The sequence below is a fragment of the Corythoichthys intestinalis genome, chromosome 2 (assembly GCF_030265065.1).
Source record: "Corythoichthys intestinalis isolate RoL2023-P3 chromosome 2, ASM3026506v1, whole genome shotgun sequence".
Taxonomy (NCBI): domain Eukaryota; kingdom Metazoa; phylum Chordata; class Actinopteri; order Syngnathiformes; family Syngnathidae; genus Corythoichthys; species Corythoichthys intestinalis.
Window position 1 is genome coordinate 16,646,107 of NC_080396.1, and position 22,896 is coordinate 16,669,002.

The following is a 22,896-nucleotide window of genomic DNA, read 5'->3' on the forward strand; positions in this document are numbered from 1 at the left end:
GCAGCATTGATACAGTCTGGTTTGTGGGCTCAGCAATACATTCCCTCCTTTTGCAGATGATGTGGTTCTGTTGGCTTCATCAAGCTGTGACCTCCAACTCTCAATGGAGCGGTTTGCAGTCGAGTGTGAAGCGGGTGGGATGAAGGTCAGCACCTTCAAATCCAAGACCGTGGTCCTTTGTCGAAAGGGTGGTGTGCCCTTCCGGGTTGGAGATGAGATCCTGCCCCAAGTGGAGGAATTCAAGTATCTTGGGGTCTTGGTCACGAGTGAGGGTAGAAGGGAGCAGGGAGATTGGGAGGCGGATCGGTGCAACGTCCGCAGTGATGTGGACTCTGCACCAGTCCGTAGTGGTGAAGAAGGAGCTGAGGCAAAAGGCGAAGCTTTCGATTTACCAGTTGACCTACGTTCCTACCCTCACCTATGGTCATGAGCTGTGGATTGTGACTGAAAGAACAAGATCCCGGATACTATCAGCCAAAATGATAGGGTGAGAAGCCCAGTCATCCGGGAGGGGCTTGGTGTCAAAGCCTCTACTCCTCTGTTGCCTGGTATACCAGACTCACCGCTGTTCCAGCGATTGAGTCTGGCGACCGTCCGGCGGATCAAATTCCAAGGGCGTAGCAAGCCACAGCAAACAGACAGCGGAGTGGACCAATCAGTGACGGGCAGACGTGACGTTGTTAAAGCGACAAGTAATTTGCGTGAGCGGAGAATGGAGAAGTTTATTCAACATGGCTAGCGCGAGCCATGTTGACTGTTGTCAATGACTTGTGTTGGTGTGTTTTTGGTAATTTAAAACTGGTTTTACCGCGGATTGGAACATATTCTCTGCTCTCTCGTTCGCCATCTGTGTTGTTGTAGAGACGACTTTCAGCGCGCAACAGTGACGTTACTCGTTAAGAACACGTCACGCAAATAAACGAATCTGATTGGACGGTTGATTTTGTGCTTGCTCGAGAGGCCGTTAATGGGCTGGGTCCCAGACAATTTCTCTCAGTGTTTAAAAAATACAGAGAGAATAGTCTGTAGGTGCCAGGCAAACTGCTCTGCGTTAATAGGAGTCAGTTGAGGTGGCTTGGGCATGTGGTTTGGATGTCTCCTGGACGCTTCCCTGGAGAGGTGTTCCGGGCATGTCCCACCAGCAGGAGGGCCCAGGGACGACCCAGGACACGCTGGAGAGACTTGGTCTCTCTGCTGGCCTGGGAACGCCTTTGGATCCCACCGGAGGAGCTGGTTGAAGTGGCTGGGGAGAGGGAAGTCTGGGCTTCCATGCTAAAGCTGCTGCCCTCGTGACCCTACTCCGGATTAATCGGTAGATAATGGATGGATGGATGGATGAATGGATTCCTCTGGAAACCTAATAGAAAAAAACACAAGCAGGTAGACCATTAAACTACTACAACCACCACTTCTCTGTCAGTATATTTTATATTATGGATTTGTTACATACTGTATGTATTAGTAATAATACATATTCTTTCTTTCTTTCTTGTTTTTTTTCTATGTCACAAAAATAAGTGGGAAAATATTACAAATTACTTACAATGAAATTCTTCCTTCGCTCCATCCTCCCCTGGCTCGGCTGATGATGGGCAATTGCCGTAGGCATTACTTTGGTGGTTGAAGGTCAAGCCCAATGAGGCTAGGCTTTTAAGGCCAGGCTAGCATCATCACTCAATCAAGTCTTTGTCTTTGGTGTAGGCTTGTCTGCGCTGGTGGGGGCCCAAAGTACAATGCAGCCACAGTTCTACTGAGTAGGTTTAATAGCCAAATACATTTTTGAATCAAGAGTGCAAAATGTATTTTTCCAGACTCCATTTTTCATCCATGTCTCCACTAACACCCCCTGTTTCATCACCGTTGACAGTGGGACTGCTTTACAGGATTTCGTTCACTGGAACTAGTGAGTGACATAAAGTGGAATTGGTCTTGCTTGTTAGCAGCACTGTCATCAAAAGATCTCAGGCAGCAGCATACTCGCTAGGTCAGTGCATTAAAGCAGCAACCTCAGAGTGTGCAGGGAGCTGACCTGGCGGCGAGCGCCCACTCAATTGATGCGATTAGTTGCGGGTCAAATGAAGCACTTTGATGAGAAACTTTGATGTTGCCTGTCTTGTTTCCACATTCAGGCAATTCAACAATTATTCACTTTCAGTTCAACAATAACAGTGTTCACATCAAGCGCTCCAGCAACCCCGCCAGGCTGCACTCAAGCTTGAAGCTATAAGAGCTATGGAGTCATCTAGTACTTGAGCAAAAAATACACTTGAAAATGCCAAAATATACATGCAGGACAAATGCACAAATGTACAAAGACAGAAAGAAATACAATAGGCAAATATTGAATGTTTATGAGTGCAATGGACAAAATGAATAAAGGTCATACACTCACAATATTTTGTTGGACCGCCTTTAGCTGGGCTGGACAGTATACACTGTCTATTACACAAATGAAAAAAAAAAAATTCATTATTTGTTTTACAGTGGGGCAAATAAGTATTTAGTCAACCACCAATTGTGCAAGTTCGACTACTTGAAAAGATTAGAGAAGCCTGTAATTGTCAACATGGGTAAACCTCAACCATGAGAGACAGAATGTGGAAAAAAAAACAGAAGATCATATTGTTTGATTTTTAAAGAATTTATTTCCAAATTAGAGTGGAAAATAAGTATTTGGTCACCTACAAACTGGCTGTAAAAGAGGTCTAACTTCTTCTAACTAGGTCTAACGAGGCTCCACTCGTTACCTGTGTTAATGGCACCTGTTTTAACTCATTATCGGTATAAAAGACACTTGTCCACAAACTCAGTCAGTCACACTCCAAACTCCGCTGTTGAAGGACACCAGAGACTAAATTGTAGACCTGCACCAGGCTGGGAAAACTGAATCTGCAATAGGTAAAATGCTTGGTGTAAAGAAATCAACTGTGGGAGCAATTATTAGAAAATGGAAAACATAAAAGACCACTGATAATCTCCCTTGATCTGGGGCTCCATGCAAGATCTCACCCCGTGGCATCAAAATGATAACAAGAACCGTGAGCAAAAATCCCAGAACCACACGGGGGCACCGAGTGAATGACCTACAGAGAGCTGGGACCACAGTAACAAAAGCTACTATCAGTAACACAATGCGCCGCCAGGGACTCAAATCCTTCACTGCCAGACGTGTCCCCCTGCTGAAGAAAGTACACGTCAAGGCCCGTCTGCGGTTCGCTAGAGAGAATTTGGATGATCCAGAAGAGGACTTGGAGAATGTGTTATGGTCAGATGAAACCAAAAGATAACTTTTTAGTAGAACCACGGGTTCTCGTGTTCGGAGGAGAAAGAATACTGAATTGCATCCGAAGAACACCATACCCACTGTGAAGCATGGGGGTGGAAACATCATACTTTGGGGCTGTTTTCTGCAAAAGGACCTGGACGACTGATCTGTGTAAAGGAAAAAATGAATGGGGCCATGTATCGAGATATTTTGAGTGAAAATCTCCTTCCATCAGCAAGGGCATTGAAGATGAGACGTGGCTGGGTCTTTCAGCATGACAATGATCCCAAACACACAGTCAGGGCATCAAAGGAGTGGCTTCGTAAGAAGCATGTCTGGAGTGGCCTAGCCAGTCTCCAGATCTCAACCCCATAGAAAATCTGTGGAGGAAGTTGAAAGTCCGTGTTGTCCAACAACAGCCCCAAAACATCACTGCTCTAGAGGAGATCTGCATGGAGGAATGGGCAAAAATACCAGCAACAGTGTGTGAAAAGCTAGTAAAGAGTTACAGAAAACGTTTGGCCTCCGTTATTGCCAACAAAGGGTACATGACAAAGTATTGAGATGAACTTTTGGTATTGACCAAATACTTATTTTCCACCATGATTTGCAAATAAATTCTTTAAAAATCAAACAATGTGATTTTCTGGGTTTTTTCCACATTCTGTCTCTCATGGTTGAGGTTTACTCATGTTGACAACTACAGGCCTCTCCAATATTTTCAAGTGGGAGAACTTGCACTATTAGTGGTTGACTAAATACTTGTTTGCCCCACTGTATATGACACCTTATGCATTTTTAGTGATCCAATGTGATGTGTTTTAAGGATTAATGAGCACATAAGAGTGAGAAGCCCGTAGTCATTCAGTCCCCAAATTAAGAGTTTTTAGGAGCTAGAATGATGACATGCTGCAAAGTATCACTTTGCTGTGTGCTGTGCTCTCACTGAAACAAGAGTCTTTTCCTCATTTAGCCAAAGCTCGGGCAAAAGCCAGAGTGTCCACAGGCCCTAAACGGGCAGCACTCCAAACATTACCCTTTGCTTTGTGCACTGCAAGTAGCATAGAGCTGCAAGAAACAGTTCAAATATTGACTTCCTTCTTCAACCCCAATGGCAGCACGACTAGAGTTGGCAGACTCTTTCAAGCAATGCGTTGGCAGTGATGTGAGGTGATACGGCCCTAGACTATTATAGCTTCATAGTGTAACCATGCTACATGGCAAATGTAATAATCCAGCTGACATTGCAGTGTTGTGATTTCATTTTTTTGCATTATGAATTATTAGTGTAAAATATTCTGAAAATATTTAGTCTGAAAGCAGCATAAATGAAGTTGCACTCAAGGATGAATTACTTTTATGCAAGATCGCAATACGATTCTTAATATCTTGATATGTTGTCAATTAACTGATCAAAAGCTTTTCAAGAAGAGAAAATCACCTTCTTGGTTATCCTAAATTGTTTCAAGGCATGCTAATCTTTATAAAAACTATGGCTGTCAAATTTATCGCATTAACGGGCGGTAATTAATTTTTAAAATAATTAATTTTTTTAATTAATTGCGTTAAAATATTTTACGCATGCGCGGAACGACCCACTCATGCACTGCCATAAACAGACTACAATGGCGCCGTTTTATATATATTGAGAGCTAAGAGGCAGAGACAAGAGAGTGGAGTGGACACAAGCATTCATGGGGCCGCGCTATTAATTGTCATAAACTTTGGCATCTCTCCCACAACAATAATAACTATTGTGGCGAGCGACGCGGAGAAGAATGACAGGAGATGATCTTTTTCTTAACACCCTGTATTGAACACAAGGCAGAGAAGATATGCCATTTGCAGCCACCGCTGACAGTCATGGTTGCCCAACTTCCCATCATGCATTTGGGCAGAACAGTGAAGTCGCTACAGTATCATTTACTGAAAGCACAACAAAAATAATATTTCTATCTCTCAAAAAAAAATAATGTTCACAAAAAGAAAAGCGCTCAATGCAAAGAGAACTGGCATTCCCAATCAAAATAGCTATGCAAAATAATACTCAGACTTTCGTCAAACTCTATTCAAACATTTTGTTTAGCTCAACAAATACACCAGATGGCAATATTTAGTCACAATATACAATCTATCAGAGGTCTCGTACGTGAAGTCAACACTCAAATGAACTTAAGGGACAATGTACCCGGAAACTAAGGCGTCAGTCGAGGGGCAAAACGCACTTGAAAAACTTGGCTAGATCTCTAATTAATTTAAAACTCGCCCTTGACACTTTGTGGTGTATTTAAATCACTACCTTCCACAATGGCAACCTATTAGTTTATTTTTTTATTTTTTTATTTATTAAAACGAAAACATACAGAGGGATTTTAATCTAAAATTACTATAACTTCTACTCACATTTATCTTTTAAGAACTACAAGTCTTTCTATCAGTGGATCCCTTTCACAGAAAAAATGTTAATAATGTTAATGCCATCTTGTGGATTTATTGTTATAATAAACAAATACAGTACTTACAGTATGTAGAATCTATATATCCGTTTTATCTTTCCATTCCAACAATAATTTACAGAAAAATACGGCATATTTTAGAGATGGTTTGAATTGCAATTAATTACGATTAATTAATTTTTAAGCTGTGATTAACTTGATTAAAAATTTTAATCCTTTGACAGCCCTAAAAAAACCTATTACTAGAAATGGAAAAGTGCCTAAAAACATAATTGTCTCATTTCTCCTGGCTTAGGAAATATAAATACAGTAATTTTGGTAGTCTTAGAACTGTAAAGGTTTAGTCTGAGTTCATGCCGATTGAGTAAAAAAAAAAAAAAAAAAAAAAACCCACACGTGTCTACCACAACCAGAAATAAAATTAGATGTGTTAATCCCTACTGATGGTTTGTTATGCAGCTTTATTTAACTATTACATCAAAATGATTAACAATGGTGTTCATCAGTGTTCATTTTGGCCAAACTTGAATTAATTAATTTTCACTGAATTATTTATTTCTGTCTACCTTAATTTTCGGACTATAAGCCGCCGCTTTTTTCCTTCATTTTGAATCCTATGACTCATAGTCCAGTACGGCTTATTTGTTGATTTATTTGGGTTAATAGGCAACACATACCTCCTAGGATTCATTGCAGAGCTACATTTGTAAATAACAATCAAAATTCATGTTCTGTGCTAATTATTTATTTAGTTACTGTTCCAGTTGTTTCATTAATTGCTTATGGTATTTTGTAACACTTTATTTGACAGTGGCATCATAAGACTGTCATTTATGACATGACACTATCATGGGCATTACGGAATGCTTATGACAGATGTCATTATGTGTCATCTGGCAAATTATGTTACTAACTTATACTGTGTCCAGGTCTGATCTTTTACACCCATTCAAAACTGAGATAATTTGCCGGATAACACTAAATGACATCTGTTATAAGCATTCATTAATGCTCATCATAGTGTCATGTCAGAATTATGATTGTCTAATGACAGTCTTATGGCGCCACTGTCAAATAAAGTGTTACCAAATACCATAACTAGCCATTAAAAAAACAACTGGAACAGTAACTGAATAAATAATTAGCGCAGACCAGAAATTTTGATTGTTATTTACATCTGTAGCGCTGCAATGCATGCGAGGAAGCATGGTGGACAATCACAGTGTTGACAGCAGGTGGCTGAAGAAGTTGACTGTCTCCCTCAAGGGAGCAGTGATGGCTAAATGAAGCTTCTTGAAGCAATGAAGCTTTGCAGCCAATTGGTTGAAAGCTTCATGGTGGTTCATTTTGTCTTCTGACCGTCGTATGATGCCGCTGTCAAATAAAGTGTTACCGGTTAATATCTTTTTTTGTATGAATATCGGATAATACAGCAAAGACAGCTGCAGTTTATAGTCCAGTGCGGCCTATCTATGAACAAGGGCTGTCAAAATTATCACGTTAACGGGCGGTAAATAATTTTAAAAATTAATCACGTTAAAATATTTGACACATTTAACGCACATGCCCCGCTCAAACAGATTAAAATGACAGCACAGTGTCATGTCCAATTGTTACTTGTGTTTTTTGGTGTTTTGTCGCCCTCTGCTGGCGCTTGTGTGCGACTGATTTTATGGGTTTCAGCACCATGAGCATTGTGTAATTGTTGACATCAACAATGGCGAGCTACTAGTTTAAATTTTTGTTTGAAATTTTTACAAATTTTATTAAAACGAAAACATTAAGAGGGGTTTTAATATAAAATTTCTATAACTTGTACTAACATTTATCTTTTAAGAACTACAAGTCTTTCTATCCATGGATCGCTTTAACAGAATGTTAATAATGTTAATGCCATCTTGTTGATTTATTGTTATAATAAACAAATACAGTACTTATGTAAAGTATGTTGAATGTAGAGCTGAAACAAATACTCGAGCAACTCGAGTAACTCGAGTTTAAAAACTGATTCGAGTAATTTTATTCACCTCGAGTAATCATTTATTTTGACAGCTCTAATCATCACGTTTTGCTCGGACTACTTTTAATGCGGGACAACGCGCTGATGTCACGTGCGTAGAGGAAGAAGCAAAAAAAAACAACTTACTGCAGCCGACAGCCCCTACAAACGACGCCGACGTTGCTAAATACTAGCCCGCACGATGGTTGGTAGCAGGTAGCGTCTGATGAGTCTCATAGAGATCACATGTATGTTGAACTAGATGCGCATTGACAGACTCGGCCGAGTCTGGGCAGCGTTAGTAAACAGCCGCCATCTTAAAGCAGTAGAGCGCTAATAAAGAGCGCTAAGCGCTAATAAAGAGCGCTAAAGCGCTAATAAATGAGATTAACGTTACTGTGACTAGCTCACGTAACGTTAGCCCTGCGGAGGGCTAGGTTTCTATTAATTATGACCACTTTCGATGCGTGGCTAACGTGTCTTACATACAGGCTTTAACATAACATAGCGTTGTGGAGTGATGAGGATGTAAAATAAAAACTCAATAATGCTAACTATCAATTTTAGCTCAGTAGTCTTTGCTGGATAAAACACTAAGTAGCACTGGTCACTAATGTGCTCCAATACCATGTATCATACATTTATTTTGAACACTGCAAAAACTCAAAATACTATCAGGACTTACAGTTTAGACGAACTTAAAACTTAACTAGAACTTAAAAATGGCTTGACACAAATAGAAATTCAATTGAAACACGTGGGGAAAAAATCCTAACTTTTAAGTGATGTGTGTTATCAAGCGTTAAGGCATTTTTAGGTGTATATGTATATATATATATATATTTTTTTTTTAAATAAGGTCTAAAGGTTTTCTGAGTGAAAGCAGTGAATTAGTCTTTTTTTTTTTTTATTCTAGTTTAGAGCTGAAACGAATACTCGAGCAACTCGAGTAACTCGAGTTTAAAAACTGATCCGAGTAATTTTATTCACCTCGAGTAATCGTTTATTTTGACAGCTCTAAGCATCACGTTTTGCTCGGACTACTTTTAATGCGGGACAACGCGCTGATGTCACGTGCGTAGAGGAAGAAGCAAAAAAAAAAAACTTACTGCAGCCGACAACCGCTACAAACGACGCCGACGTTGCTAAATACTAGCCCGCTCATGCTACGTTAGTTGCAGGTGGCGTCCAGTGAGTCTCATAGAGATCACATGTATGTTGAACTAGATGCGCAATGACAGACTAGGCCGCGTCTGGGCAGCGTTAGCAAACAGCCGCCATCTTAAAGCAGTAGAGCGCTAAGCGCTAATAAAGAGCGCTAAACGCTAATATACTGTATAAGATTAACGTTACTGTCACTACTAGCTCACCTTACGTTAGCACTGCGGAGGGCTAGGTTTCAATTAGTTAAGACCGCTTTCGATGCGTGGCTAACGTGTCTTACATACAGGCTATAACATAACATAGCGTTGTGGAGTGATGAGCATGTCAAATAAAAACTCAACAATGCTAACTATCAATTTTAGCTCAGTAATCATTGCTGGATAAAACACCAAGTAGCACTAGTCCCTAATGTGCTCCAATACAGCCTGTATCATACATTTATTTTGAACAGTGCAAAAACTTAAATCCTATCAGGACTTACAGTTTAGACTAACTTAAAACTTAACTAGAACTTAAAAATGGCTTGACACAAATAGAAATTTAATTGAAAAACGTAGGAAAAAATCCTAACTTTTAAGTGATGTGTGTTATCAAGCGTAAAGGCATTTTTAGGTGTGTTTATATATATATATATATATATATATATATATATATATATATATATATATATATATATATATATATATATATATATATATATATATATATATATATATATATATATATATAAATAAGATCTAAAGGTTTTTTGAGTGAAAGCAGTGAATTAGTCATTTTTTAAAATTCTAGTTACATCTGAGATGCAATTGTTGGCTGTTTTCAACAATATACATCAAAAATAAAGACATTGATTGACTGAAAATGATAAAATGTCTTGTTTTCTCATGTATATCTATAATTGCTCTTCACCTAAAAATATATTTGTTTTATCCGATTACTCGATTAATCGATAGAATTTTCAGTCGATTACTCGATTACTAAAATATTCGATAGCTGCAGCCCTATTCTAGTTACATCTGAGATGCAATTGTTGGCTGTTTTCAACAATATACATCGAAAATAAAGACATTGATTGACTGAAAATGGTTCAAGATTAGATGAAATGTCTTGTTTTCTCATGTATATCTATAATTGCTCTTCACCTAAAAATTTATTTGTTTTATCCGATTACTCGATTAATCGATAGAATTTTCAGTCGATTACTCGATTACTAAAATATTCGATAGCTGCGGCCCTAGTTGAATGTATATATCCGTCTTGTGTCTTATCTTTCCATTCCAACAATAATTTACAGAAAAATATGGCATATTTTATCGATGGTTTGAATTGCGATTAATTACGATTAATTAATTTTTAAGCTGTGATTAACTCGATTAAAAATTTTAATCGTTTGACAGCCCTACGGTGAACAAATGCCGTTTTCGTGTCTTATTTAGTGGGTGGCGCCTTATAGTGCGAAAATTACGGTATTTGCCTGCATCCTCCAAAAAAATCCCACAGTGCTGACTGGGAGGACAGCATGTTGTAATTTCACACTTATATTTGAGACTGTGGGTTAAGGGCACAGTTGTCAAAGCATGAGCCTGTGTGTAGCTACACAGCAGCTACACAGCAGCTAGCTTAAAGTGAAACCAAACCACAATTGAGATATGAAAATAGACCCCGTAATTGGATTGTGGTTCTTGTTTAAGCCACAAGCAGGCCTGTCCGTCTGTGCACTTCAGTTTTTAACCAAAATCTTCCCTAGGGGAAATATCAGGTGTCATAGTTACTTGAGATTGTAGAATGAGGCTCATATCCAAATGTTGCAAAGGAACCCAGCTCCAATCTTAGGCTGATTGTAGTCATTTTATCTAACTTTATCTAACTATCTTTGTCTAAATTCTTATTTATATTCTCTGAATCTAGTTTATTACAGAGCTCTTGTCAACTTCACCGACTCAATCATCTACACTCCACAACTGGAGGACATCTTTTCATCAGCTTTTAATGAGATTTCAGAAGCTGTGGTTGACACGGTAAGTCTTTGAATTTTGAACTGTTGTCAAATTTCTCACCTTAAAAGGGTAGTTAAAACTATGCTTATTATATTTCTTTTTCTCCCCCTTCACAGTTGGAGTCAGAATACAGCAGGATTCCAGGTGTACAGACAGTCAGCGTGGTCCTCATTAAGTACGCACTCAAATGCTTTAAATCAAGTTTTGTGAAACCTTTAGTAGAGTCCCTGCAGCTGTGTGCAGGAGACTGGTGATTTCTTTCATATTTTCTTCCATATTTTCACACCACCCAAGGCGGTGTATGCCTGTCATTCATAAATCCTCATACAGTAACTGTAAATATTCGTCCTTAAGGGCAAACATCTAGAGCACTCACCATGTCGTGCCATGGCAAAATTGCGTCATATCATGACAAATAAATTTTTTCCCCACATTTTGTTACCCAAGAAGAACCATAACAAAGATCTATTTGAAATATTTCATTAGCCAGGCTAATGTCGTAGCTCTCAGCTACGGTACATGTACGTAAAATGCGTAGCTGATTACAGCTACATTACCCTATGTAATAATACGACTTTTTTTCCCCGTAGCAATAGTACTACTTACATCTCGTAATTTTTAATGTACAACATTAACACAACAATACTTGTCCTTCTGTTAATGGACCAATGGCGTAGGTTTGCATAGGAACCTTAAGAACATATCACTAGGAACTTTTCAGGATGCTCAAAATTTCCCCACCAACTTTTAGGCAACCTTATTTGCATTATATAATGAGTTCAGTTATAGAGGTCATGTAGATTGTCTTCACATATTTTGTAAGGATAGAATTGACCCTACCATTATTAAGTGAATTACTTTCATTATGCTCAGACTGTTAATGACACCATTCCCCCCCCCCCCCCCTCAAACGGATATTTGGTTGGCTGATGACTAGTTAAATTACGTTGTTTTCAGTGTAAATATACTAGAAATAAGTGAAATTATCTGCCAGTGCTTCAAGTAAATTTTACTCAGATTTCTTGAAATAAAAAAACAGCTATCTGAAAATAATCTGAACACTCTTATTTTAAGTAAAAAGTGAGTATATTTAATAGGGCTGTCAAAATTATCGCGTTAACGGGCGTTAATTAATTTTTGTAATTAATCACGTTAAAATATTTGACGCAATTAACGGATGCACTGAATGAGCCGCTCTCGCATTGCCTCAAACAGATTTCAATGAGGCCGTTTATGGACATTAAGAGTGAAGAGAATGCCACCGGCCGCTTGGGGGCAGTGCAGCGCCGTTCCATACTAATGTTATTCTTTCTAATAGTGGGAGAATTAGTAGTTGTGAGACGTTTATGCTGTTGCTTTGTGCTCCACACATATTTCTGTAAGTTTGCTTTCTTTTAGTGGCAATTATGTGTCTCTTGTTGTATTTTGGGTAAGATATGCTCAGAGATATATCTGTTATAAAGGCGAGTGGACACAGGCGTTCTTTGGGCTGCGCCGTTTATTGGCATACGCTTCTGCAGCTCCTTCACAACAAACAGAAGTATCATTTAGTGAAAGCACAACAAAAATAATATTGCTATCTCTCAAAAAAAATAATGTTCACAAAAAGAAAAGCACTTCAGTCTGTAGTAATCAGGCCCTATTCTCACACAGCTAAACAACAATGCAAAGTGAACTGGCATTACTCAGAGTTTGGTCACTCAATTCTTATTATTGTTATTTTTATTCTTCTTATTATTATATTAACTCTACTTTTGACTGAAAATTGTACACATTTTATTAAAACGAAAATATGAAGAGGGGTTTTAATATAAAATTACTATAACTTGTAACTATAACATTTATCTTTTATGAACTACAAGTCTTACTATCCATGGATCACTTAAACAGAAAGAATGTTAATAATGCCATTTGTTGATTTATTGTTATAATAAACAAATACAGCACTTATGTACAGTATTTTGTATGTATATATCTGTCTTGTGTCTTATCTCTTCATACCAACAATAATTTACAGAAAAATATGGCATACATAGAGATGGTTTGAATTGCGATTAATTGCGATTAATTGCGATTAATTACGATTAATTAATTTTTAAGCTGTAATTAACTCGATTAAAAATTTTAACCGTTTGACACCCCTAATATTTAATCTTTAAAAAAAAGCTTTTTTTCGTCAGAAATGTACTTCTTTAAAGAAGTGATATTGTTCATAACATTATTTGAAATCATTTTCCCTCTTGATTTTGGTGAAAAATGACCAACCTTTAGATGTATGGGCTTAATAAGAACAAATGGTAATATTTACCAAAAATAAATTGAATAATCTGACCCATTAATCTGTTAACTAGTCTTTAACACTCAAAACAAGATGGAAAAAAAATTATTCGAAAAGATTTAAGAAAAATCATCAGATTGAAAGGTTATAAATTTGCAGTGTGAAAGTTAGAACAAGTCAATACAGATTTATTTTTGCATTGATCATTTAGCCTACCCGTTAATTAGGTTCATATTGGTGAGAAATTAAGCCCTGATCCCCGTTCACCTAAATAGTCTGGTTTTATTAATGTCCTGTTCCCAGCAAAAAGTGTACATGCAAGTTACGTTGTTATAGCGTCCCCACCTATATTGAGACCAAACCTACGTCATTGTAATGGAGCAGTTTCAAGGTGTAGGGGGAAATTATAATTGCCGTGCAAAGAGTTTTACTAGTTTCGGTGAGAAGGTGAATAGTTTTTTTGGTTGTTGTTCGTGAACTACTTTTCCACACAAACGCACATCGAGGTACCATTTAGCTTAGCATGGAGAGGTATGAGAGACATTTTTTGTGTGTCCCAGAGCTCGTGAAACTTTTGGGGAAAAAAAAAAGCGCATTAATCAAGGGTTCGTCAGCCGTGATTGCATATATCCGTTCGCTGTAACAGCCCTGCATTTTTTGCTATTGAATGCGTTGTTGACACATTAGCGCGGCGGCAATCTGACCCGCCACTCGGCGCAAATTCATTCAAACTTGCCTTTCCGTCCAAGACGGCCGTCCACCACTCACTTTCGCCAATAAGTCCGATCCAAAATACAGTAATGCCCCGGATGGGGGAAAAAAAGGATAGGAGTCTGTATTGGCTTAGCCACTTTACTGTGGCAACAATAATAAAGAAAAGGAATAATAAAATAACGTCGGGCTTCCGCGACATGCGACCACTATCTCCTCCTCGCTTCCCTCGATGTCACAGCTCCCCGTCCGATCGTCACTTTTTCAGGTGGTCTCGTATAGTTACGGACATTACAATACACAATGAATAGGTTGCCGCTGAACCCTTCACATTAGGCTGCCGTTAGTTTGAAACGGCCTTAAAATGATAATAAATGAGTAAAAAAATAAAACATCTCTTTTGCACGGCGTGGCGGCTTTTATTTTGTTGTGGCGGTGCGCCACAATATTTAATATATATGGGAAACCCTGCTTACTTGTGTCAGCATCAGTAGCACACCACCTATTCTCTAGTCTCAACCGGCATTTCTTGCTCTTACAGGAAAATTATTAGAGAGGATGGCACTGACATATTTGTGGAACTGGACGTTGGCTCCGACTACAACAGCAACAGTGAACAGATCCGAACTGTGTTATACAGTGTGGTGCAGAATGGAGCAATTGCTTCCTATGTCACATCAGTGGAGGGTTTTCAGTTCAGAGAACTTGGCGAGGGTAAGCATGGCATGCTAGATCTTCTTGATTCAGGGTCTTTGACCCAAGGGGTTGCAGTCTGTTCTAAGGTCCACCAGAGTTTTAAGGCAGGGCTGTTCATGTTTTCATTTGGTTTCTAGTTCAACCTCAGCCCTCTGTGGAGCCAATAGCAGCGCCAGGTTTGTAGTACTAGTGCCAAGTAGCGTTGCATGATGAATGAGCAACTGTGATGTAGACGCAGTAGGATGGCTGTATGTAGTGGCATTAGGGAAAAAAAACTGAAGACGTGCAAGAATGTTTTGCATGGAGCACTATTGTAAAATATTAATGCGCAGTAGAACAAAAAACAGAACAAGCCCGCATGGCATGACTTTGATTTGTTATCTTTCTATCAATCAATTGATATTTTGATAGGCTTGACTCACAAAAATTTACCGTTTTTCTGTTTTGGGGTGAAATTTTGGGATGACCCTGAAATGCAAATGTGGTAACCTTTACAGGTGTTTGATTCATGACTCGACCATTACTTTTCTTGGTTTAAATTGACATTGGTAGTTAAAAAGTCCTTGGAATGTACGGTGAAGAAAATAAGTATTTGAACACCCTGCTATTTTGCAAGTTCTCCCACTTAGAAATCGTGTAGGAGTCTGAAATTTTCTTCATAGGTGCATGTCCACTGCGAGAGACATGATCTAAAAAGAAAAAATTAGGAATCACAATGCATGATTTGTTTAACAATTTATTTGTGTGATACAGCTGCAAATAAGTATTTGAGCACCTGTCTATCAGCTAGAATTCTAACAATGAAAGACATTGTTAGTCCGCCTATTAACTCATTTGCTCCCAAAAACGTATAAATACGTTCTATTTTTAATTGCTTCAGTGTCCCAAAAACGTATTTATACGTCTTTTGCATTTTTTTTTACAAGAGGCATCTATAAGCTCAACAGGAAATGACCTGTAAATGCCCCAAAATGAACAGCAAGTGACCTCTAAATGCCCTGAACATCGGACAGAATGACTGTGAATGCTCTGGTTTGGAATGAAAGAACGTCCCCAGTCTAAATGGATTCGGCGTCGTGCACCGTCAATGCAACCTTAGAGTTAACTGAGACACTATTATGGTGGTCGATTTTGGTTGCAACTTGTTGGTTCCTTTTTATTCATTTATTTATTTTTTTATACATTGACGCCTTTTTAAAACGATATCTCGATTCTTGGCAGGAGCATATCGATAACCTTTTGGGATACAAAGTATCACGATATATCACCATTTTGATATTTTGTCACACCCCTAGGTAAAATACTTATTTTCTTCATTGTTCTTGGAATTGTATTGGTTTTTTTATGGATCAAATGTGTATTGTGAATTTAACCACTGGGCAAAATTATGCAAGCATTGTACAGTTGAACATGCATTCAGAAGTTTAGGGAAGGGTCCATTAAAATTGCCTGTAAAGGTTCTACTGGCATGTCTTTTTTTCTTAACATTTCACCCAAATGCTGAATATCCCTAAAGTTTTGTGAGTGCATCTGTCTTTTAAGTTTAAAGTGTCTTTCTACATCTACTGTGGTGACAGTAACCCACAAGGTTACTATAATTACCTAAACTAAGACATTTGATATGACCATTTTTACCACAAAAATGTCATAGCAGACATGACATCTGTATAGCTTATACTTTATCCTGTTTGGCGTGTCTGCATGTTATCCAGAAGAATTATTCCTAAAAAAAAATCTGAATTGTGTTATTTTTTCACTGAGCTTTTTGCTGTTTTAGCTGCTTTAATTGTATTGTGATGTAGCGCATTGGTTGTCCTGAAAGTGTTACCTTGCATGTTGATCCTTTAGCATGTCCCCCACATCTGTATTTTTTTAGTAGTCCCTAGCGTCAGACTGTGCATGCCGGATGAGCACAGGTGTGGTGATGGGACATGTATACTGTTGGAATACCTGTGTGATAATCGACCAGACTGCCGTGATATGAGCGATGAGAACAATTGCGGTGAGTTGCATCTGCTTAACCTGCTGTTGCTAACATTCCCAACTAAATCATGAGCAAACGATTTGTAATGTTGTATGCTCAGTAAAACCTCCCAAGTTTTTTAGTTAATGTAAAGATCTGTCTCAGATACAAGAAAGCCTGTTGCAACCCCCCCCCCTATCACCACAACCGCCATCGTTAGACCTCCGCAGCCACCCGTCATTCCAGGACTCTGTCGAGCGGATCAGGCAAAATGCCAGAGCGGAGAATGTATCCCTCGAGACTACATCTGTGACGGGGAGTCAGACTGCTTGGACGGAAGTGACGAATTACGATGTGGTAAATCATACATTACAAACTTATACATACATGCATGCATGCTTAACAGCAGCACTGGCATGTATCCACTTGTCTTTACAGGAACTCCGTCGCCATGTGAACCAAATGAGTTTAAGTGTAAAAATGGCCGTTGCGCCCTCAAGCTATGGCGTTGTGATGGAGACAATGACTGTGAGGATAACTCAGATGAGTTGGACTGCCGTAAGTCTCGCTTTGAAATCTGTTCAGACATGCATCCAGGGGGATGTGATCATGACTGGAAAACTTCATTGATGTGCATCTTGCGAGGCAACTTGTGTGCATCTTGCGAGGCAACTTGTTTCTGAATATCACGTACCAAATACAGTCCCTGACAAAAGTCCAGTCGCTTATCCATTTTGTAGAAACAATTGCTAATAACCTGACTTTTAATTATTCAATTGGTTTCAGAAATGGCTCATATGAAAGCTAAGACCCTCCCAAATGATATTGAATGTACAAAAATATATTTGTTTCACTGAAAAAAGATTGATCATTTAATGAAGACATAAAGGTCAAATTTTGGCAAGACTAAAGTTTTCTCGCCTAAAGTAAGTAGTGTAAAAATCAAACAAAAAATGTACTTCAAATACAAAAATATGTTACAAAACATAAGCGAATTAAGTAGTGGTGCTGTGAAATCCAAATTTAATATTTTGTATGACTTCCATGGGCTTGAAGGACTGCATCCATGGATTCATACAATTTATTGATGAATTCATCAGGAACATCAAAGAAAGCATGCCTCCCAGAGTTCATCATCATTCTTGGGTTTCGTCTTCCATGCTTCCTCTTTCATCCTGTTCATGTCTGGTGACTGGGCTTGCCAGTCCCGGAGGATGTAGATCTTCTTTGTCTTGAGGAACTTTGAGGTAGAGATTGAAGTATGCGATGGAGCACCATCCTGCTGCAGAATTTGTCCCTTTTTATGGTTAGGAATGTAAGAGGCAGCAAAGATTTGTTGATATTTCAGACTATTTATCTCTCAGGGTGCAGACAATTAAAAAATCCTTGCCGAACCGCATGGATGCAGACCTTCAAGCCCATGGAAGTCATACAAAATATAAAATTTGGATCTCACAGCACCACTACTTAATTTACTTATGTTATGTAACATATTTTTGTATTCGAAGTACATTTTTTATTCAATTTTCACACTACTTTCTGTAGGCGACAAAACTTTTGACTTGCCACAATTTGACCTTTATGTCATCGTTAAATTATAAATCTCTTTTCAGTGAAACAAATTAACAAATATTTTTATACATTCATCATTTGGGAGGGTCTTAGCTTTTATATGAGCCATTTTGGAAACCAATTGAATCATTAAAAGTCAGGTTATTAGCAATTGTTTCTACAAAATGGTTAAGCGACAAGACTTTTGTCAGGGACTGTACTTTTTAAAAGAGGAGCTGGCATTGAAAAAAGTTATGAGACTGTTTCTTTCTGTTTCTTCATGTCTGTAAAGCTGAAAAAAATCTACGTTTAAGTCTCATCTTTAGTGAGTTTTCTGAGCCAAAATTTGGATTAAATATAGACCGAACATATAGTCTAAAGCGGTTGGATAAAATAATGGAAACACCTAACATTTTGGCATCATAATCATTGTGAAAAAATGGCATGAGGAACATTCTTAGGAAGTTGAGCATCTTGTATGGCCAGCACGATTCCCAGACTTCAACATTATTGAGCATTTATGGTCAGTTTTAGAGATTCAATTAAGACGTCGATTTACACCGCCATCGTCTCTTAACACTGGAACTACCGTTTTTTGGGGGGCTATAAAGAAATACCAGAGAGGCACCATATGACCCAATACCAAACTGATTACTTGGCTTTGTCAAACAATAGACCACTCAAACAAGCAATTCTATGGGCATTCTAGGTGTGAAGGGGGGGGGGGGGGGGGGGGGTTCACTCTGGATAGCTGCAATTAGCATCTTGAATATTTGCTAATCCAGACTTGTTAACTCCTGGGTTAGTGTAAAAATGATGACAGGGCCATTTGGCATAAAACTATGACTAGCATCCAGAACTGTAGCTAAACCAGACTGTCTACATTTTAGAAAATTGAGTGTTAGAACATCTGGGGCAAATCCCATCAAGCACTTTTACTTGACACGTCCAACATTCACTTTTCAAGGTTCACAGTTTATTATGTTGAAGCACACAATGATCAAAGAACTTTCCACAGCAGCTCAAACAGCAAACACAAGCTTCGGTATACATTACATATAGCCAAACTGCAGCTTTTGGAAGATGTAAAAAGGTTGTCCGCCTGATTGCCTGCCTGAGCGGTCCACTGTCCGACAAGCAACAACTGTTTTGTCCAACTGGACAAGCCTATTTGGAAGGGGGAGAGAAAATGACCTCTGAAGGTGTTCATTGCCTTAGACAACCTTACTTCGCTGCTCAGCCTTCACCGTGTACAGACGCACACTCTGAGCTCCTGAAGCACTCTCTTATCTTAACCGATAAGCTCTCAGGGCCAGCAAGCTCGACTCCCAGTATGGCTCCAAAGAATTTGAAACCTGGAGTCTTGGATGAAATAAAATCCTCCATACAGAAGTTGGCGGTCTCCTTGACTGGCTTGATTCAAAATCAGAATCAAGAAATCGTCAGAGAGCTCCAGTTAATTCGCGCTGAAAACGAGAAACTCAAGCAGGCGGTCGAGGAGAGAGATGTTCGCATCAAGAAGCTGGAAATTTTCTCGACCAGTGCCGACGCGCAAATGAGCTCATCATTTCTGGATTACGACTGACGCCTAGCCCAGGGGGCACAGTGGCGCAACTGGCAATTGCTAAGCTGAAAGAGTATGGAATAAACATGGAACCGCTGGACATCTGTCGCTGTCTTCTGCTCCCATCTGGGGGGTGCTCATGAAGCTGGTAGACCACAAGACCAAGATTGCCATGCTTAACCAGCGCCGCCACCTGAAAGGGTCGAAGATTTTTTTGAATGACAACTTGACTCGCCGAAATGCCGAAATTGCAAGAAAAGCACGTCAACTCAAGAAAGCTGGGAAAATAGCCAACACCTGGGTCTGGGTCAGTATATGTGAAACATACTGTAAATCTGACCACAGTATAGTTCCATGGATGAAGTTTAAAAAAAACAAGAAAAAAAAACTGACCAGTATGTTCCATTTGGTTTACACAGAAGACAAAACTGGAAGAGTTGAAGGAACAAGTAAACACTTAAAAAGAAAAGTCGCGTCCTGTCAGTAGTTTGGTCTATTTTATGGTGGCTTTTTCACCACAACTTTTCTCCTGGGCTTGAAAGTGACAACAGGGCAGCTAGAATAACACCAGTTTACCCTTCCCTCATCAGTCAAGGCACCCCTGCCCTGCCAGCGCTCAAGATGCTAATTGGAGCAATCCAACCCTGTGGTTTTGTGAGTGTGAACGGGAATGACTAATGATGACCATAGTGCTTACAAAAGCAATCCGTGTAGGATTAGGGTTGATGATCCTTCTCTGGTTACAAAAGTGATTTGTATCAACGGATCCATCCTTGGTAGTTCTAGTGTTAAAGAGTTAGAGGGTATTCTAATTGAAGAATGGCTTAAAATTCTCCTGGAAACAAGTCGTATGAATCAATATCTCGGAGAATTGAGGCTGTAATTGCCGCAAAAGGCGAATTTACACCACATTAAAATAGTTTTTGTTAAACTTCTAAGGTGTTTCCATTATTTTGTCTAACCCCTGTATCTTTTGATGAGTTGTATTGAACGTAAAACCTCTAAACTCCTATGTCTATAGTTCTCCTGATTTCACACCATCCACTTGTGATTGCTCACCCTGTATCTATGCGATCGCTTAATCTGAAATGATGCAACTGTTACTATTAGCAATGAATGTAATAAATAATGGCAGCTGCAATGTCCAACTTGATATCACACAGCCACAAAGGGTCCTGATGACAGGTGTGCTCCTGAGCAGTTTGAATGCCTAAGTGATCGAACTTGCATCCCGGCTAGTTACCAATGTGACGAAGAGCCAGACTGCCCTGACCGCTCTGATGAATACGGCTGCAGTAAGTCCCCACCGCACTTCAATCTATTTATGTATTTCTCTGTATCACTCCACATTCTGCACTTCTGCTTTGCTTCATTTTCCTCTATAGTCCTGCTCTGTGGTCCTTTGTACGCTATGACTAATTCTCTGTGAACCACATGCTCTTCACACATGGGTCATTTGAGACACAGAGCCTTTTGTGAAACATCCTCTTTGACGAAATAAAACTGAATTGTTTTTCTGTTTGAGTCCTATTGCATCATCAAATTCCAAGGAGCCTTAGTTCGTGGTTATATTAACTGTGGAGTTAAAGTTGTTTTTTCTTTTTTTTTACACTAAACAGCCCCTCCCTCTGTGACGAGCCCACCAGAAGAATCAGTTCAAGCTGCCCGGGGGTCTACTGTAACATTCACCTGTCAGGCTGTTGGTGTGCCAACACCCATCATCACCTGGAGGCTTAATTGGGGACACATCCCTACCAGTGGCAGGTGGGATTTTGAAAATCAAGATTTTAGATTATTCCAGGTTATTTGGTGTAGTTAAGATTTAGTACCATTTCGTTGCGTCTTCACCCGGTCAGTAGTTTATTAACAAATCCTAACAAATTTATTTCTTCATGAAAGCAATATTTTTTGTCTGTGAACTTCAAATTGACAAAATGAATAAGATAGTCCTGCAGCTATCGATTATTTTAGTAGTCGATTAATCGCTGAACTACTTAGTTCGAATAATCGAGTAATCGGATAAGGAACATAAAAAAATTCATATATACCTGACCTGAACCTCAAAGGGTATAAAAATAAATAAATAAATGAGGATATATGAGCAACAAAAGGACAATTGGCTAACTTACGTAGCAAAAGTCTGCAAGTTTAAATGCTGCAAAATGGCAACATTTTTTTTTACAATGCTCTTAACAAATAGTTCAAAAACATATTCCCACAAAAAACGGCTAAATATACCTTTAAACTAAATTATTAAAAAAACATTAGCTCAAACAAAAACTTGGCTTATGTTGGTCTTAACAGGGAGCAGCTGGATTCAGCCATGTGAAATGAGGCAGACTAGAGGGCAGTGTATCCACCGAAATCCATAAAACTAAATGCACTTTCAAAACAAACCATTACGACGCCACTTTAATTAAACGAATACTCGAGGCAGCAAAATTTAATTCGAATATTTTTTTTTTCTCATCGAAAACTCGAATTAATCGATTAATCGTTGCAGCACTAGAATAAGATGAATTATATTAATTAATAAATGAACGAATACCTTGGGTTTAAAACAAAAATCCTCTTGTATTTAAAGAATATTGAACTGATGCGATCAATTATTTTAAGCAAACTCTAATCCAGTGGTTCTTAATCTGGGTTCGATCAACCCCGAGGGGTTCGGTGAGTGAGTCAAAGGCAGGGGCGGCAATCCAAAATGTTGGAAGAGCCACAATGAAGCAAAAAATCAAATATGTTTTGAGCCACAAAAAAAATGAAAGCCTTTTATAAGCCTTATAATGAAGGCAACACATGCTGTATGTACTGTATGTATATTAGCTATATTAGCCTACTATCAAAATGACTAAGTTGGCTACAAATACATAATGAGCCTTCATGATTACCGTATTTTCTGCATTATAAGGCACACTTGAAAGCCTTAAATTTTCTCAAAAGCCGACAGTGTGCCTTATAATCCGATGTGCTGTATATATATATATATATATATATATATATATATATATATATATATATATATATATATATATATATATATATATATATATATATATGGATCCATATTGGTTAATAATGGCATGACATTCCATTTAGCTCTGCTCCAGCTTGTGGATGCATAACGCAACACCAACCACTACTACTACGGCGCCTTATAATGCAATGTGCCCTATACATGAAAACGGTTTTGAAACAGGCCATTCATTGAAGGTGCGCCTTATACTGCCATGCGCCTTATAGTGCGGAAAT

General features: G+C 38.7%; 1 protein-coding gene across 4 annotated transcripts in view; it reads left to right on the forward strand.

The window, feature by feature from the left end:
• The window catches only part of hspg2 (heparan sulfate proteoglycan 2), a 272,063-nt gene that overhangs the window by 89,307 nt on the left and 159,860 nt on the right, over positions 1-22,896 (forward strand). For 3 of the 4 annotated variants that reach the window (XM_057828660.1, XM_057828670.1, XM_057828678.1), the window contains exons 5-13: positions 10,793-10,902; positions 10,998-11,056; positions 14,412-14,584; positions 14,704-14,742; positions 16,443-16,568; positions 16,695-16,886; positions 16,968-17,087; positions 20,808-20,939; positions 21,264-21,408. In XM_057828660.1, coding sequence (XP_057684643.1) covers positions 10,793-10,902; positions 10,998-11,056; positions 14,412-14,584; positions 14,704-14,742; positions 16,443-16,568; positions 16,695-16,886; positions 16,968-17,087; positions 20,808-20,939; positions 21,264-21,408 — 1,096 coding nt within the window. The remainder of the gene's footprint in view (positions 1-10,792; positions 10,903-10,997; positions 11,057-14,411; positions 14,585-14,703; positions 14,743-16,442; positions 16,569-16,694; positions 16,887-16,967; positions 17,088-20,807; positions 20,940-21,263; positions 21,409-22,896) is intronic. The other variant, XM_057828686.1, reaches the window with a different exon arrangement.